General features: G+C 44.6%; 1 protein-coding gene across 1 annotated transcript; it reads right to left on the bottom strand.

Moving 5' to 3' along the window:
- Window positions 1-9,069: 9,069 nt before the first annotated feature.
- Window positions 9,070-17,316, bottom strand: LOC121136630 (sperm motility kinase X-like). Its single transcript, XM_040737309.1, has 10 exons — window positions 15,374-17,316; window positions 14,902-15,049; window positions 13,473-14,385; window positions 11,997-12,067; window positions 11,526-11,668; window positions 11,326-11,421; window positions 10,506-10,611; window positions 10,054-10,170; window positions 9,655-9,816; window positions 9,070-9,210 (listed from the first exon to the last, which is right to left on the bottom strand). The coding sequence occupies exons 1-2, from the start codon at window positions 17,314-17,316 to the stop codon at window positions 15,013-15,015; spliced, it is 1,980 nt and encodes a 659-aa protein (XP_040593243.1). The 3' UTR covers window positions 9,070-9,210; window positions 9,655-9,816; window positions 10,054-10,170; window positions 10,506-10,611; window positions 11,326-11,421; window positions 11,526-11,668; window positions 11,997-12,067; window positions 13,473-14,385; window positions 14,902-15,012.
- Between the last annotated feature and the right edge of the window lie 429 nt (window positions 17,317-17,745).

Genomic DNA, 17,745 nt, shown 5'->3' with positions numbered 1-17,745 from the left:
GTAGATCTGAAGTCATCAAGAAAAATCTACCAGGATACCTATGCCCTTGTCATGCTTCTGTCCACACTGAACAACTTTACTGCCATTTTCTCAGGTCCTAGAGCTAGTCCAGGAGTATTCATGCTCAGGACCCAATAAAGCAGACAGTCATCAGTAGTGAGTGCTGGGATTTCCAGTTCTAACCCCTTGGCAACCTGGCAGTGCTGTAAAAAGTTCCCGGCTCCTGTGGTGACCCCTGTTGACACTGTCCCTGTGGCTCATGGTCTTCTGTGCAAAGGATATTGAGAGAGTTGAACCTTATGCAGAGGTCAATTATGCATGCATGCCTGCCTGCACACACAGAGGCCACAGTTCCAAGTCAGGCATCTTAGTTTCACTTACATTTTTAGGTGTGTTCTTTCACTGACTCTAGTTCACCGGTTAGGGTAGACTGGGAGACTGGCAACCAGACAGTACTGGGATTCTCCTGTCTCTACCCCCCCAACGCACTGGAATTACAGATTGTATCACTACAGCAGCTTTTTACAACATGCTGGGATCTGAACTCAAGATGTAATGTTGAGCAGCAAGTGTTTTCCCAATGAGGCATCTCCTCAACCCCCAAGACTTGCATGAGACCCAAAAGGGAAGAGGAGCAACATTAGGGAGAGGAAATAACACTTTGCTCTCTGGAGAATTCAGATACAGAAACCAAAGCAGACCCAATGAGGGTCAAAGACTGGGACAGGTGTGCATAAACACAATGTGGGTATAGAGAGAGTTCTGTGGATGAAAACGCATGTCACCAAATGGTCCATTTGAGTTCTGTCCCCAGAATCCACATGATGTAAGACACAACCAACTTGCATAGGTTGACCTGACCTTCATAAGTTGCACACTCCCCCAAATATAAATAACACTATGGTTTAAGACTTCAAAATGCATTGGGTGGTGAAGGAGCATGCCTTTGATCTCAGCACTCAAAAGGCAGAGGCAGGCAGATATCTGTGAGTTCAAGGCCAACCTGGTCTACAGAGTGTATTCCAGGACAGCTATGACTGTTACACGGAGAAACCCAGTCTTATGAAAACAAACAAACAACAAAAAAAAGAACAAAACAAAATTCAAAATGGATCTGGACAGTTGTTGGGCATACCTTTAATCTTAGCACTCAGGAGGCAGAGCCAGGCAGACCTCTGAGTTTGAGGCCAAGCTGGTGTACAGAGCAAGTGCCATGAATGCCAGGGATACACACAGAAACTGTCTTCAAAAATTCAATTAAAAACCTTCAAAATGGGAGCTGGCTGTGAACTTGAGTGCTGGGAGTATATTTCTGAGGCACCAGCCATCCTCAATTTCCTCTGTCTGTTGCTTGGGGCTGGCATTTGTATCAAGCAGCAATAGACTGATATCTGGATACAGAGAGGCTAGTGTGTTGTTTTGAGACAGTGTCTTTTCTGTAGCTCTGCTTGGCAGACTTGGTACTATGTACCCATGCTGACCTTAGCATTTGATGCAATCTGCCTCAGGTACCTGAGTGGCTGGGATTATGGATGTGCTATCTCTTCCTGCTTCACAAGGGCCTGCTTTTGTTTTACTGCATCAATACAGAGTCTCAAGTATTTTAGGTTGTTATTGAACTTCCTACATAGTAGAGGGTTTCCTTGACTTCCTCATCTTCCTGTACTATGCCTCCTTAACTCTTGGAATACACAACACTAACACTGACTCCTGAATCCTGGGAGTAAGGTATGTGCCTCTATGTCCAGAGTCACTCACAGATGTAGTCAGACACCTGGAGAATGGTATTGAACTTAAAATGCCTCTCACTGGTTTCTCTCTAACATTAATATGACCAATTAAACCTCATTTTTGGAAATTGTTGATGAATTTGTCCCAATCATGGGGAATATTTCTAAGAAGGAAATCAATAGAAATAAGTATTGACTTAGGAGACATCTGATGAGTAATAATGATAAGGGTCTGTGGTAACAACTTGATCACATGACCAAGAGTACATGGTCTAATTAATATCCATCAAAACAAGCAAACAAAAAAGAACAGGGATGATCACCACAGCCAGTGAGCATCCCTTGTCTATGTGAGAAATGCTGCCTGACCATCCCAGGACAAGCCCAAGGGATATAATCACTGGCTCAACTCACACTTATGCCTACAAAATGTCCAATCTCAGTACGAAATGACCAACTTCACTTCCAGCTCAGAACAATGTAGCTGGGCATTACCATCACCTTGGCTACCTGCACAGTCGGGAGCATGTCTCACCCTCCTGTAATAAACTTTCCCCTTGCTCACTCCTTTGCATCCCTTATCCCTCATCAATGTCAGAGCAAACTGTAGAGCCAGTGGCTCAGGTGGTTCTAGTGACCACAGATCAATCATTGATCAGCTTAGCATCTAACAAAGACAAGAAGGGTGTCCTGATGTCACCACCATGGTCATGGTAAAATATGAGAAAAAAGCAAGGAAAGAGTGAGTTTACTTGGTCTGCAATCCAGGTCACTGTCATTTAGTGGAATTCAGGCAAGAATTTAATCACGTACACATATCACTGCCAGAATCAAGAAAAGAGAGCTTTCTTGCTTGCTATTCAGTTAGTGTGTTCTATCCTAACAGTGCAGTCCAGGGCTTGACACATAAGATGGTTGAGTCTGTCCTCAACAATGAAGACAATATCCCACAGATGTGCCCACAGGACATGCTGATCTAGAATGTCTAGGAACAGCAAATCTGCTCTGAGTTGGTTTTGTGAGATTGCTGTGTGATCTGATGGCAATGGTGGCCCTTTTACTTGATAACTGTATTCCAAATACACATTTTCTTTCAAAAGGTGATGCACACAACAAGTTACATTATTAAAAGAGCTGGGGAAAACAATTAGAATTCCCAACATTCACATGATAGTTCACTCAATTTCCAGGAGATCCTGTCCGATCCTATGGCCTCCAGTGTTACACAGAACCCACAGATTTGTGTCTTTAGATGCACACATACATGTATTTTTAAAATGGTAAGATCATCAAAAGGACACCTTTTAGGTCACTGATGTAGCACAGTTTGGATAGGGCTTCCTTAGTATCCTTTGAGTACTGAATTTGATCCACATGTGTATGATATCAGAATCGAAGGGGTGATAACGATAATCAGGAGTTCAACATAGGCTCTGATACATAGCATGTTCAATAGAAACCTAAAATATACGAGACTCCATTTTTAAAAAACCTTCAAACAAAAAAAAAAAAAAACAGACCCACAAGGAGTGATGAGGTACAGCCATGATACCAAGAACTCAGGAAGCCAGACTGCTTCAAATGTAAGGTTAGCATGAGCTACATAGCACCAGGCCTGCCAAAGCAGAGGTATAGAAAAGAATTTGTGTCAAAACAACAAAAAGCAGCAAACAGTGGGCAGTGATTTGGACAAGTACCCAGCAATGGCTTCCAGAAGCTGTCTAAGAACTTCCTCTGGGAAAATGCACCTGTGTCCAATCAGCATCCAGTGCCATTCTCTGTATGACATACGCCTGTGTATCAAGGACAATAAGGATCTTAGCAATCCCTGCACCTAACACAGAGATACAGGACCTGTGACCCCATGTGCACCTTATGGAATATCCACTGGAGACTGTGGCCCTGCCTGTACCTGAGGGATCATCCTCTGAGCTTTGGACCTACCTGTACCTGGAGGAGAGATCAGGACAAATCGTCCTTGTCTGCATCAGGAGGAATGATCACTGGAGCCACAGCTCCCTGATGGGGGAATTCCTGTATATTTTTCAATAAAGCACTGATCGCCAATAGGGAATCAAGATATGTGGGACTATGAGTCTAGGAGGACTCTGGGAAGGAGAAACACTGAGAGTCAAGATGTAACGCCAGGGGGTTGGAAGCCTGGAAACTTCTCGGGTAAGAGATATACTTAGATTAACAATTATGGGATAATTACTTAAGTCAGAGCTAGCCAGTAAGAAACAAGCAAGGCCAACAGTTTCATAATTAACATAGTCTCCTGTGTGTTTATTTGGGACTGATGTGGCTTTGGAACAGGCTGGCAGGAAGGCTTCTCTTTACAAATGGTTGTCAGAAGCGGGATTGAATTTCCACGCAGAATGGCAAAAGCTTTAAAGGAATTTTAGAAACAAAAGAACGGAGAAAAGCATGGATTTTTGGTAGCAGCATTTTCTCAGGTGGGCTCTGTTTTGCTAGCAACAAACAGAGATTCACTCGGCTGGCTTAAGTGAGGCTTCCTGACTTAGCAAAAAAAAAAAAAATAGCAAGGTTCTTTTAAGAGGCTCTGCTAACGATTGAAAGTTGTGTACGTACAGCTGGAAGTGGCAGGGACCACATCTCCAAGCATAGACTGAGGCAATGAGCTGGAATTACGCTTACGCCTGCCATCTTGGAAAAAAACGGCAGTTTAAACAGCAGTGGTTTTAACAGATAAGACACGTGGCTAGAAAAACGTAAAGATTTACAGTAAAGTCAGACTTCGATGAAGAAAAACTTCTAAAGGTTTACAGTGTGTTTAAAAGTATACATAAGATTGAGAGAAAAAAAAACCAACATAGTGGTAAATAAGTAGAGAAGCTGGCTGTGGTGTCCCACGCTGGTAGGATTTGCTGCAGAGGCAGAGGCAGGCTGATTTCCAAAGAGAAACCCTGTCTCAGAGAAAAATAAATAAATCAAAGTAAAAGAAATAGAATAATAATAATAGATAAATAAATAAGCCACGTAAAGATGGAAAAAGACAGAAAGTCTGGATACTGTATGCTATTGTGTTTTTCAGTTTTTTGATTGCTCAGGAAGGAACAACTGCTAAAGTACACTTGATTATAAATGCTGCTGAATTAATTCAACGTATATCTTTTGAAAATGCCTTTCCTTCAAAATTTAAGTATAAGGATATGTTGCTTGGGATAGAAGTTTTTGTTTATGTTTCTACAGAAAATGAAAATCTGAGGATTCCTTCCAGGCTTCTGTGGTTTGATGACCCCCGGAAGCAGTGGACCAAGTGTTCCAACAACTGAAACAGCTAAGATGATGCAGTCTTACAGACCCTGAAACTAAGGACTTATACAGGTTTCTGAGTTTTGTCATGATCCCCATGGTATGATCAGCCCCCCTTCCAGCATGATGCAGTTTGGAATGAGCAACGTCCTAATTCCCATCTTGTTTATAAATCTTTGTTTTCATTTAAATGGGGTTCTTTATAATTTTCTAATGATCACAGCCAATCTCCTTTAAGCAGAATTATGGTATGGGTATGGTTTTTCATTTATTGATACAAATTTAAGGTCAATTTTGTGATATGTATATTTTTCCTCTTGATTAAGTATTGTGATTATACTGATCTTTTAAAACATAATGCATAATTCAATACAGACTATAGATAGTTACTTATAATAGTCAGAACTTAAAGTTATGTCTTCTAGATATACAGAAATATATTTGAGATAGATAGACAAACTTCAAACCTTTCAAAGACCTTCAGAAAATGGCATTTAAAATGGTTTAGGGTTTTTCTTGACAATGAGAAATGTCTGCTCCTGGCAGCATCAATTATGTCTGAGAGGAAGATGGGCATCGAAGAAACTTCATTATGGAGTTTGATTTCAACATGGCAAGATTAGCCATTTGGTCAAGAAACTGCTCTTGCCTGTACTGCTTGACTGTTGTTGTATAATCTGGACATGCAGGACCCGCAGGAAAGTGACTGCTGAACTCAGTCTTACAAGGTTCCTGCTTCATGGAAGAGTCTATGAGACTTTCTGCAGGACACAGAAAAATGACTGACAGACTGCTAATGCAGATGGACAGTTTAAAATTTCCTGCTTTGCTGAGAAGTGTTCCAGACACATTGTGGCCTATGGGCTGAAGATGGATGCCCCAACTTTACAGAGGAACTTCGGGTGACTGTCCAGGCAGTAAGATATCTCTGTCAATCCTAGTATTTACATATTATCCTTCTGTAGTCTTTGATGGAGTTGAAGACAGTTATAATTATACTTTTCCTTAGTTATGATAAAAGATAAGCTACATATAGAATTTTGGACTCACAAGGATGGGATGGATGATATTTTCTTTAAATCTTGCTAAAATATTGTAACTATGTTCTTACTTGATAACTGTTCTGTTATATACAATTTGACTATGTTAAAGTTAAGACCTTTCTTTTTGTTTAGACAGAAAACAGGAGATGTTGGGTAAGTCCTGTGTATATGTCAATAAAGCACTGCTGGCCAATAGGGAATCAAGATAGGTGGGACTATGAGTCCAGGAGGACTCTGGGAAGGAGAAACACAGAGAGTCAAGATGTAACGCCATGGGTTAGGAAGCCCTTAAACTTCTCTGGTAAGAGATATACTAACATTAACAATAATGGGGTAATTACTTAAGTCAGAGATAGCCAGTAAGAAACAAGCAAGACCAACAGCTTCATAATTAACATAGCCTCCTGTGTGTTTATTTGGGACTGATGTGGCTTTGGAACAGGATGGCGGGAAGGCTTCCATTTACAATGAATGAAATGGTTAAAGACTTGAAAACTGAAACAGAGACAATAAAGAAAACACAAGCCCAGGGAATTCTGAAAAGTGAAAATCTGGGTAAATGATCAGGAATGACAAATGTGAACATACACAACAGAATCCAAGAGATCAAAGAGGGTATCTCAAGCGTTGTAGGTACCATCCAGGAAAAGTATCCAATAGTCAAAGAAAATGTTAAATCCAGCAAGCTCTTATCACAAAATATCCAAGATACTGGGGACACAATGAAAAGACTGGAACTAAGAATTACTAGGGATAGAAGAAGGAGAAGCAGTCCAGGAAAACAAAGGAATAGAAAATGCATTCAACAAAATCATAGAAGATAACTTTCTGAACATACAGGGTATGCCTATGAAAGTACCAGATGTTATCAGAAAACCAAATATATGGGACGAAAAAGAGTTCTCTTGCCACATATAATGAAAACACTAAGCATATGGAATAAGGAAAATATTAAGAGCTTCAAAGGAAAAGGCCAAGAAATATATCCCACTTCTCACTGGAAACAAGCAAAGCCAGAAGGTCTTACACAGGAGTTATGCAGACACTTACGGGACCACGGATGCCAAATAGAAGACTATAACTAGCGAAGCATTCAATCACCATCGATGGAGAAAACAAGATACTCCTTCACAAAGTCTGATTTTAAAAAGTACCTATCCACAAATTCTGCCCTACAGGAAGGACTAGAAGGAAAACTCCAACCACAGGAAGTTAGCTACACCCACAAAAATACAGGCAGTACATAACCCCCACCAGCTAATTTCTAAGAGAACCCGTACATAATACTACCAACAACACTAAAACAAAAGTAATGCAAAGTAGCAATAAGTGGTCATTAATATCCCGTAATATCAGAGGTCTCAACTTGCCTATAAAAAGACACAGATCAACAAAATACATATGGAAACAGAATCCATCCTTCTGCTGCATACAAGACAAACATTACCTGAGAGTAAGGATTGGGAAAAGATTTTCCAATAAAATGGACCTAAGATACAAGCTGGTGTATGTATCATAATATCTGACAAATTAGACATCAAATTAAATTAATTAAGATAAGGGATATTTCATATTTATTATTACAGGAAAATCCATCAAGATGAACTCTCATTTCTGAATATCTATGCCCCAAATATAAGGGCACCGACATTTGTAACAACAAATATTACTTGGAAACCTGCCTGATCTTCCAGCTTGTGTGTAAGTTCTTACTCTGGTAAATAAATATCTTAATTTCCATATTGCATGAACCATCCTTGTCACCCATTGATACCACTTTTGGTCATATATCCATAAAATGCACACCACACCACAGGGGCATTTGGACAACTGTGTTCGTAGCATTTTTTTGTAATACCCAGTACCAAAAAATCAACTTAGATGCCCTTAAGATGGATAAAGAAAACGTGGTACACCTACACAATGGAGCATACTTGATGAGGAATCAATGCAATGGGGTAACAAATATTTTTATCAGCAGGAAAAAGCACTTAAATCTGGGAAGATGAGAAGTGTGGCCAGCTTCCAATGAGAGGAATTTTGCATTCTCTTTCCCTTATATCTCCACCTGTCCCCCCACCACTGTTCATGCCCCTGGATAGTATTGTAGGCTCACACGCACCCATACTCAGTGGTAAAAACAAAGGAAAACAAAACAAAAAAAGCATCTTGAATATTACAGGCAAAGGGACAGAACTAGAAAAAACATGCTTGAGTGAGAACTAATATGGTATATTCACTCATAAGTTGATATTAGACATAAAACAAATACCAACCAGTCTAGAGTCCACAACCCCAGAGAAGCTAGCTAGCAAAGAGGACATGGATCTGCCTAGGAAGGCAAATGGAGAAGATCTCCTGAGTAAATTGGAAGCTGAGAGTGTTGGAAGGAAGGGGCCTGAGCAGGAGAACATGAGGTAATGGGGGGGTCTGCTTGGGGGAAAGACAGGGCAGGAGAGCAAGGACAGAAATATTATGATAGAGGAGCCATTATGGGATAATCAAGAAATTAGAGAGCCACAATTATCCAGTGGCCTTAGCTACTGAGACCAGTGAAAGAGAGGGAGGAATGCTAATATGAGCAAAGGGATCAAGACCAGGATGGGGGAAAATCACAGACACAGCAGACCTGAGCTAGCAGGAGCTCACTATCTCCAGACAGACAGTTGGGAACCCTGCAGAGCACTGAAATAGGCCCCCTGAATGCAGTTGACACTGGTGTGTCAAGGGCAGTGAGTGTGGGCCACTGGCAGTGGGAATAGGATCTGTGCCTGCATGAACTGGACTTTTACGGCCCATTCGCTATGGAGAAAGGCCTTGCTCAGCATAGACACAGGGGTGTGGGCCTTGGTTCAGCCTCAATTTGGGGATCTGACAGACTTCATTGCCTCCCCATGGGATGCCTTACCCTGTCTGAGGAGAAAATGCAAGTTTGGATGGGTAAATGTAGGGAGGAACAGGAGGGGGGACTGGGATTGGTATGGAAACAGAGAATAAATAAAAAATAAAAAGACAACACCTCATTAAAGAATTTAATTTATTTCCAACTTAAGAAACATAACTCAATGATTTGGGGGTGCTAGTAGAATTGATGGAGGTGGTCTTCTTTTCTCCTACTGCAAAGTCATCTCCCTTGGCTTCTGAAACCTCCTAGAACCAAGCTGCAGAAAGCAGAGGCATTAGGTGACATGAGTGCTAATGAAGCTGGAACTTCCTTGTCATCCCACCTACTCCATCTGCCTGTCAAGAGTAAGCATGCCAGAAGCGTGGCTTCCTGGGCTCTGTCATCACCTAGCACCCACAGAGGACCACCCCAGTATCTCAGCAGCATCACCATGTCTCACTCTTCTGGTCTTGGCCTCCAGGATGCTCCTGCATGAAGGTCAGGACCTCCAAACGCCACCTGGTCCTTCAACTAACTTTGTTTTTCTTTATCACCATGCTTACTTTGGTGTGTGAGTGTGTGTGTGAGTGTGTGTGTAGACACATTCACATGTAATATGTTTACAATTGTGTGCTTGTGCATCTGTGTCCTTGTATATATCCATGTGTATGCTCTAACTTTTAAGTAAGTAGCCCATGTATTCCCTCAAATGTTAACTCACAGATATGTACACCTTGTGTTTTGGAAACAGGCTTTCTCAAGTCCAGCAAGGTTGAAGCACCTGCAGTCAAGTGTGGTCATGTTTGTGGTGGTGCACGCCTCTGATCCCAGCACTTGGGAGACAGAAGCAGGCAACTGTCTGTGACACAAAGGCCAGTCTGCTCTAGAGAGACAGGAAAGGACAGAGAAACCCTGTCTCAGAAACATAATAAAACAAAACAAAGACAAAACAAAAGGTACATGCATGTCCCTCCATCTCCAAGTTCTAGGGTAACAAGCCTCAGCCAGCCAGCTGGTTTTCCCTGGCTCTCTGGGTCATGACCACATATCTCACAATGAAAGCAGGCACTGTATGGACAGACAGGCACCGTCCCAGCCCTCTTGTGCTTCTGAATCTCACCCAGGTATGGATTTCACAGTCTTGACTCACAACCCAGTCATCTCAATTGTGGACGGCATGTCCAGGAGCAGCAGTGTGTCTATGAAATCGGTTCAGGAAAATCAGGACAGCCCAGCTCTGAAAGGTGTTTTGTTTGTTATCACAAATGGGAAAAAGAATGAAAGAAGGAATGACAAAAGCATGTTAGGTGGGTTTCACACGGCAAGCCTCCCTCCACCCCAGTCTGAAACCCACATAACCACCACAATTGTGTCCTGAGTTGAAGCAGGGGGTGCAGCAAATCAAGGGCACTAACTGGGAACAGGTATAGAGTGGCCACAAGGTGGCAGCAAAAGATCAGAGGGTCTCACAGCTTCAAGAGATTGCTGCATTCTGCCTTTCTCATTTGCCCAGGACTGAGTTTCCATTCCTCCCCTTTCCCTCCTCCCACATGATCAATAGGAAGCACTTACTGAACAGCTCCTCAGTACACTGCACAAGAGATGACTCCATGCTCAGCCAATTCCAGATGTGAATCACTCGAAATATTCACTGCACATCTGGAAGCTCTGTTTTCATCTATACATGGGAAAGGCATTCTGATTCATGAGGAATATGAGGGTGTGGTGGGTTGCCATGTCATTGTTTTCTCAGATATGGGGATTAAGATTTGGGAGTAGGGATTGTTAACTTAAAATAGTGTCAGCCGGGCGGTGGTGGTGCAGGCATTTAATCCCAGCACTCCGGAGGCATAGGCAGGCAGATCTCTGTGAGTTCGAGGCTGGGCAGGATCGACAGCCTCCAAAAAATACAGAGAAACCCTGTCTCACAAAAGCAAACAAACAAATAAATAAATAAATAAAAATAAAATAGTGCCATTCCTCCTAGACTGGCCTCAAACTCTGTGCTTTGGAAGATGTCCTTGATTGTCTGATGCTCTTGTCTCTACCCCCAATACCACGCAAAATCCACCTGATATTATTTAGTGCTGGCAAAAAACCCCATGAACAATAACCACTGCGCACAATGGACCCGCTGATCTCAAGTCCTCCTGTTCACATTCTGTTTTTAGAGAGAGATCTCACAATGCTACCAAAGCTAGACTACTGCTCCTTATAATGCACAGGCTGGACTTGAGTCTATGGCTAGTCCCCAATCTAAGCCTCCAGAATCCTGGGATTATTGGCATACACCTTCACCTTGGATCTGCCATCTAGTCTTAAGGGAAATCCACAAAGTGCCTAGAAAGGGCAAATGGGAGGGAGTGAGACCCCAGGGGTGAGGGGACTGAACCTTCAAGCAATGTGAGGCTTCATCTTCCTACTATCATCAGCTGCTGCTGTGGACATGCACTGGAGAGGCTTCTGCCTTCCATTCTGCCCCACGGAGCTGCATAGAGAGTTAGATGAGACCAGCCTGAGGACTGCTAATCAGAACGGGGCTTTGAAAATAACTGGCTACACAGGTGATGACCTGGGCTGCTGCACACTGACCTGAGTGTCCTTGACATGGCATGGGATGGGGACAGCTTCCTTTACCTCCCTCCCACCCAGGTCACAGCTCACCAGCTTCAGAAGAAAAGGCTACGCTCGTGTTTGTGGTCCTTCAAAAGACTCTCAGTAGAAAGTCAGGTCATCTAGAAATAGTGAAAGAGAAAAGGCAGGGTCAATGGTGCAGATCTGTTATTCCATAGGGATGACCCAGAGCTCCAGGTCTTCCTCAGCTACACAGTGGATCCCAGGCTTGGCTGAGATACAGGTGTGAGTCAGTTGGGACAGCACTTGCCCAGCATGCAGGAAAGCCTGGTTTTGTCCCCAGCACAAAATAAACCAGACTTGGTGGAGAATTACTTTAATCCCTTCATTGGTACATGGAGATAGAAAGATTAAAAATGTAAGGATATCCACAGCTACATGCATCATTTAAAAACAAAGCCACAAAACCCAATAGGAATAGGAGCTCACCTGTAGCCCCAACACTCAGTTGGGTGCAGCAGGGTCGCCATTCTTGGCAGCCTGTACTGCATACAGGAAACCTGTTTCAAAATAAGAAGAGAGAAGGGAAAAAGGAATTCTATAAGAAAAGCCTGATACATCTGTCACTGTGGGGTTTACGAGTCTTGAATTTTGAAAATGAGAATAAAATACGATGGATATAGGGTCTAGACAGAATTGAGGAACAGGTAAGGCAGGATTGGAGAACTGTACATAATGAGTATGTGTGTATATTAGCCTGACAGGGGTGTATGTGTGAGTGGTCGTGTCTGTCTGTCTCTTCTCACTGATTGAGCTCGTGTGTAGACCAGGAATAGAGACACAGTGCTTTTACACCCTAATACTTCAGTTTGATTTTTGAGAAAGGGTTTCTTTGTCCACAAGTGGCTGTGCTTGAACTCTCTCTGTAGCCCAGGCTACAGACCAGAAACAACAGAGATCAGGCTGCTCCCAGTCCTGGGTTATGTGGTGCTCCACGACCATGGACTTCCACCTTACTTTTCAAATGAGGTGTCTCCCTGACATCTGGGCAGCAAGCTGCCATTCCTGCCTCTCTCCTCCACCAGGCCTGAGATGAGACAAGGAAACTGCCACAGCCTGGTTTCAGTCTTTGCATTCACGCAGCTCCCAGCGCCGGAATCCACATCTCAGAATTTAAATAATCAGAACGTGCATGTTCCTTGTGAAGGGTTACACTCAGCCTGGAACTCCCTACACTGACCCTGAGCTCTTCCTACTTAACAAGGCAGAGGGGTTCAGAAACACGAATTCTGCCTTGGGGAGGAAGACAAGAAGACTAAGATCCTGCTCCAGGTCATCTTTGTCTATAGGGCTGCCTGCCTGGGAGAGATGAGTTCTTGCCTAAACCACAAATGCTAGCAGTGTTCCAGTGCACCTGAGGAGGAACAGAGTCAGCAGCACCACAGGGAAATAAAGCCAGCATGGACGACACACAGCACATCAGTCCACCCGAGTTGCAGGACAAGACTGTGTGTGAACACTAAAACCAACAAAGGAAAAGAGTTTCCTTCCAAACAATGTGGACAGAACCAAAAGAAAATAAAATGGAAGTGTTCATGTGACATCTTAACACAATTTTCAGGGAATGAAAGACAATTTCCTTCTTGGGTTGTAGACAGAATGGGTTCCCTTACCATGTTCTGTGATTCTGTTATTATTGAGGTGGGTGATACAAGGTTTCATGTCTTAGTGATACTTTCTGTATCAGCTCCAGTCAATGGCAATTCTATGCTTGCATTACTGTTTGCTTTTCATGGCCTTCTTCAGGGTGTAGTGATTCTTTTCAGATCTAGTTTAAGACAGAGCAGCTCACCTGCATGGAAGTTGTTCATGTAAAGTAGACACAGAGACAGAGATAGAGGCAGAGAAAAATGAGACAGACAGACAGAGAGAAAGAGGGAGAGAGAGAGAGAGGTGAAAAATCACCAGGTGGTCCACATTCCAGTGGATGGAGGGCAGGCAAACAATATAGTTGTATGAATATGATCAGCATGCCAAGGCAGATCTCCCTCCCAGGCTGGACAGAGTCCTGAGAAGTCCTCCTCAGTTCTCTCTAAGCAGCTCAGCCAAGTCCAGTGTCTAAGGCCAGCACAGTATCCTGGGAATTCTCCTTTCCCGCAGTTGTAGATGGTGTTTTGAGAAAGCATAGGGATCTGGGGTGCTCGTTCCGCCTCAGAGAGGAATAAGACACTGCTTTCTTCTCAGATTCTGTACAAAAGTATCTTTCCTATGAGCTTAGTGTTGCTCAGAGGACACGTCAGTAAAATATGTTTCATCTTCAGGGAACACGATAGGGACATGCTGGGGAGCACAGACAATGTCCCAGCAAGATGATGATTCCAGGAACCGTCTCTTCCTGGGTTCACTTTAGGGACAAGCTGGACAGACAGACCATGCACAACACTCACAGAGAGTTCTCTGTGGTTCCTGCCATGGCATGTTGGAACAGTTTAGGGAGAAAGAGGACACAAGTTGAGTTCATGCCCATGTGACTGTTGGGTGGACAGGGATGGTTTCCAGGAAGCTCTCCCAAATGGTGTGCAAAAAGCTGCTTATTGTGGAAGAAAAAGCAACTTGCAAAGACACAGAGAAATGAAGCAACCTATGGAAACAACCATAGCCCAGCTGACTGAAGGCTTGGACTTGCAAGGAGTGAGACAAAGGGAAGAAACCATCGCCCGGCAGAGAGCAGACTGTGGCTGGCAGTAGGCAGGGCCTGCAGGAGGTTGCTTCTCCCATGAAGGTTTCAGGCTCGACCACGATCAGGACACCCATCATTCCCTCATGCTGTGGCAAATGGTGTTGTGTACAGAATTCAGTTCCCAATGTGAATGGTGGCCTTGAAGAAGCAAGCATGGAGATGCAGTTGGTGAGTAACTAGAGGGCAGAAGTGGTAGAGAGAGAGGACTCATGCCATTGAGTCACTCCCCAGATGAGAATTTCCCAAGCTTTCCTCTGAGTGGGGTCTGCGGACTCAGGTAATGGAACTTGCTGTGATGACTTTTGCAGGATTTTGCAAGTTTTTTTGCAGGCAGTTGTACTCTAGAGCCTTCTATGGGGCTGCCTGCAGGCCAGATTCTCAACCTGAGAGCCAATCTTGGGGAAGATGGGACTGGCTCACTAGGAATACTCTCCCTGGCAGGAAAAGGCTCACCCTGTGGAGAAGATCATGTTCCCTGCCAGGAAACAAGGGGCACAGGACAGTTATTACCCAGAGGACAGTCTTGATGTTTACCCAGGCAGGGTATAGGGGAAGGGACTATTGTTCCACAACACAGCCTGTGCCCTTTGTAACTCAGCCCTGCCTTCTGAACAAGACCCCATGTAAAGTCAGCCCTCCCTGCCTGGGAATCACCTGGTGAGAGCTGAATACGGGTGGCCAGCAGACACACTGATTCTTGGACATCTGGCCTGGCTCCTCTGTGTGCTGTCCGAATTTCAGCCAGACCCATCCCCAACCCGTGGCTCACAAGCCACGGAGCTGGGTCTGGACCTCTTCAGCGCTACAAAGCAGAAAGACACAGAAAGGAGACTGTTAGTGACTTTGGAACACCGAGAACTTACTGTGCTGGCCCTGCGGCACCTAAACACCCAACTGCCTGCTTTACCGATGCCCCCTCCTCCTGTGCTGCAGGCTTTGATCAGCATCTCTGCTGTCCAATTCTAGCTCAACAAGCCTGAGGTCACACTGGAGGGGATCCTCTGGAATTGGTCTTTATGAAGGGACAGCTTGTTAAGTTCACAAGTGTGCCACAAGTGTGCACAGTCATTCTCTGTCACAAAGAACAGGAGGCAAAGAATGAGTAAAATGAAGTAAGTGTCCCCACCTGGTTCTGCGGGTGACTCCACGATCCTGTTTCCTTGCAGCCAGGTTCTTACAGGAGTCATGGCTTCTATTGGCAGGGGCCACGCAGCAGCACAGGTGTCTGAGGCAGTTCACCATTGCTCTCTTGACCCCCTTCCACCTGTGGCGCCTACGGCTTTGGGAGGAAGCTGGGCCGGCAACCTCAGGCTGGTCATGGGTGATGGCATTCTCCTCTGTGATAGAGTCATCCTGATCAGGTGTGTCATCCTCTTCCTGGGTAATGGTTGCTTCTTTTGTGGTGGCTTCTTGGTGAGTTATAGTCACTTCCTCTGTGATGGACACTTCCTGGGTTATGGTTGTTTCTTGTGTGATGGTACCTTCATCATTCATGGCCTCTTCCTGTGTGATATTCACTTGCTCAGTAATGTCTTCTTCTTGTGACATGGTGTCTTCCTGCAATGTATTCCAAGAGGAGGAGGAGCCTTTGGGAGTTACACTCTGAACTGTCTCCACTGAGCTCCAGAATTCCTCTTGGTAACTGCAGGAAGCTCTGTTGCCTGTGTCACGTGTGGGCTCATTGAGCTCTGGACTAGAATAAGCAGTGTACATTAAGAGTGATGATGGGTGGACACTGGCCCTCAGGCTGCCACTTTTCCCAATCATCGACTCAGAGAAATTCTCGCTCATTTCCTCGATACTGCTTGTGAGGAAAAGAGCACGATGCCTGTTCAGGTAGACTAGGTGGGGAGGTCGGGTCCTCTCTGAGTGGCAGCACAGGGTGGCAGGCATGCTATGCCTTGTGCCATACTGCCTGGCATTCTTCTCATGCTCTCTCTCCTGGGGATTGGATGACAAGGTCTTGAAGGTCAGGGGAGCAGGCTCGCTAGCTCGCCTTAGGGGCACAGGGAAGGTGTGAAGATCATCCAGGTTGAGGACAAGGTCTGGCTTCATGCATTTCACCTGGTGATGGCAGCAGTCTCCGCCAGGAGACTGGTGTTGGAGAATCAGGTAAGTGGCCATCACCTGGTTGTAGTTTTGGTCTCTCAGAGAATCAATTATTTCCTCAGGTTTATACCCCATGACCATCATGGTGTTGACAATGCTTGGGCTCAGGGCGCCTGGGGGTTTCTGTGTGGAAGCAGGTGGCAAACGAGTCTTCCTGTCCCTGATCATGGGGCGCTTCATGATTTGATCAATGGTCGGCCTCCTTCCCGGGTTGATCATCAGCAGTTCTACGATGACATTGAAAATATCCATGGAAACGTGCTGAGGTATGCTGAAGTTTGCGGCAAGGATCTGACGCCTAACACCTTTAGGAGAGCTGGCCCGGAAGGGAAAGCGCCCAACCACCATGAGGAAGAGGAGCACACCTAGACTCCACATATCTGTGGCACACCCATCATAGGCCTCCTCTGCAAAGAGCTCTGGGGCACAGTAGAGCAGAGTGCCACAGAAGTCCTTCAGCAGCTGTCCTGGGGCCACGTTGGCAGCAAGGCCAAAATCACACAGTTTGGCATCACCTCTGCTGTCCAGGAGTATGTTATTGGCCTTAATGTCCCTGTGGGCAATATGGTTGCTATGGCAATACTCCACAGCAAGGAGTATCTGGGTAAATAGCCTTCGCACCTCGCTCTCCTCTAAGGACCCCACTTCCAGAATGTGTCGAAGAAGATCTCCCTCTGATGCGTACTCCATCACCAAGAAGGTGGTCTCTCTTGATTGGAGCACGTAAAACAACTGAATGATATTCGGATGTTTGAGAGATTTCATGATGTTGACTTCACGCTCGACAAGCGACGCGTTCTTCTTATTTCTAACAGCTTTTACAGCCACACAGGTTACAGTAGGAACGTGGAAGGCCAGTTTGACCTTGGAAAAATGTCCCTGGCCCAAGGTCATCATTATCTTATAGTCCTTCATGAAGGACTCCTCGGAGGAGTAGTAGGCCTCCCTGCCCTGCTCCATGGTCGGGTCCTTGTTGATATGGCTAGAAACAAATTAACAATGAGGAAGTTTAAAGAAAAGGTTCAAATCAAGCCCAGGAGAATATGCATAGCTACACATTCCTATGTCCTAAAGGAAGGCACTTACAGACAGTGCAGACAGCCTAAGCAGGTACTTAACTCTCAGGAAGAGAAGTAAGTGCCTTCCACATCAGTGGACTGCAGAATATGACACCAATAGGTTATGCAGGAAGCGTCCGGAAACTCAGAGAAAAAAACAAAGGTCACAGAAGCTAAGACCCACTCATTGGGAGAGCATCATGATCCTCTTTCTGCACCCAACACTCACAGAAGTGAGGTGCTACTAAAACCAGATTCAAGAGCAGTTCCCAAGGCAACAGACACCTGAAAACCCAGAGTGTCTGTGTGGGGAGATAGCTCAGGAGCATTC

The sequence above is a fragment of the Mesocricetus auratus genome, unplaced genomic scaffold, assembly GCF_017639785.1.
Source record: "Mesocricetus auratus isolate SY011 unplaced genomic scaffold, BCM_Maur_2.0 Super-Scaffold_100676, whole genome shotgun sequence".
Classification (NCBI taxonomy): Eukaryota; Metazoa; Chordata; class Mammalia; order Rodentia; family Cricetidae; genus Mesocricetus; species Mesocricetus auratus.
This window is presented reverse-complemented; position numbering and strand designations above follow the sequence as displayed.

Bases quoted from the DNA above. Each gene is read 5' to 3' on its own strand.
- LOC121136630 (XM_040737309.1), bottom strand. From the start codon at position 17,316: ATGGAGCAGGGCAGGGAGGCCTACTACTCCTCCGAGGAGTCCTTCATG. The intron at 15,050-15,373 runs GTGGGGACACTT...TCTGCTTTGTAG, and splicing joins GGAGTCACCCGCAGAACCAG to CGCTGAAGAGGTCCAGACCC.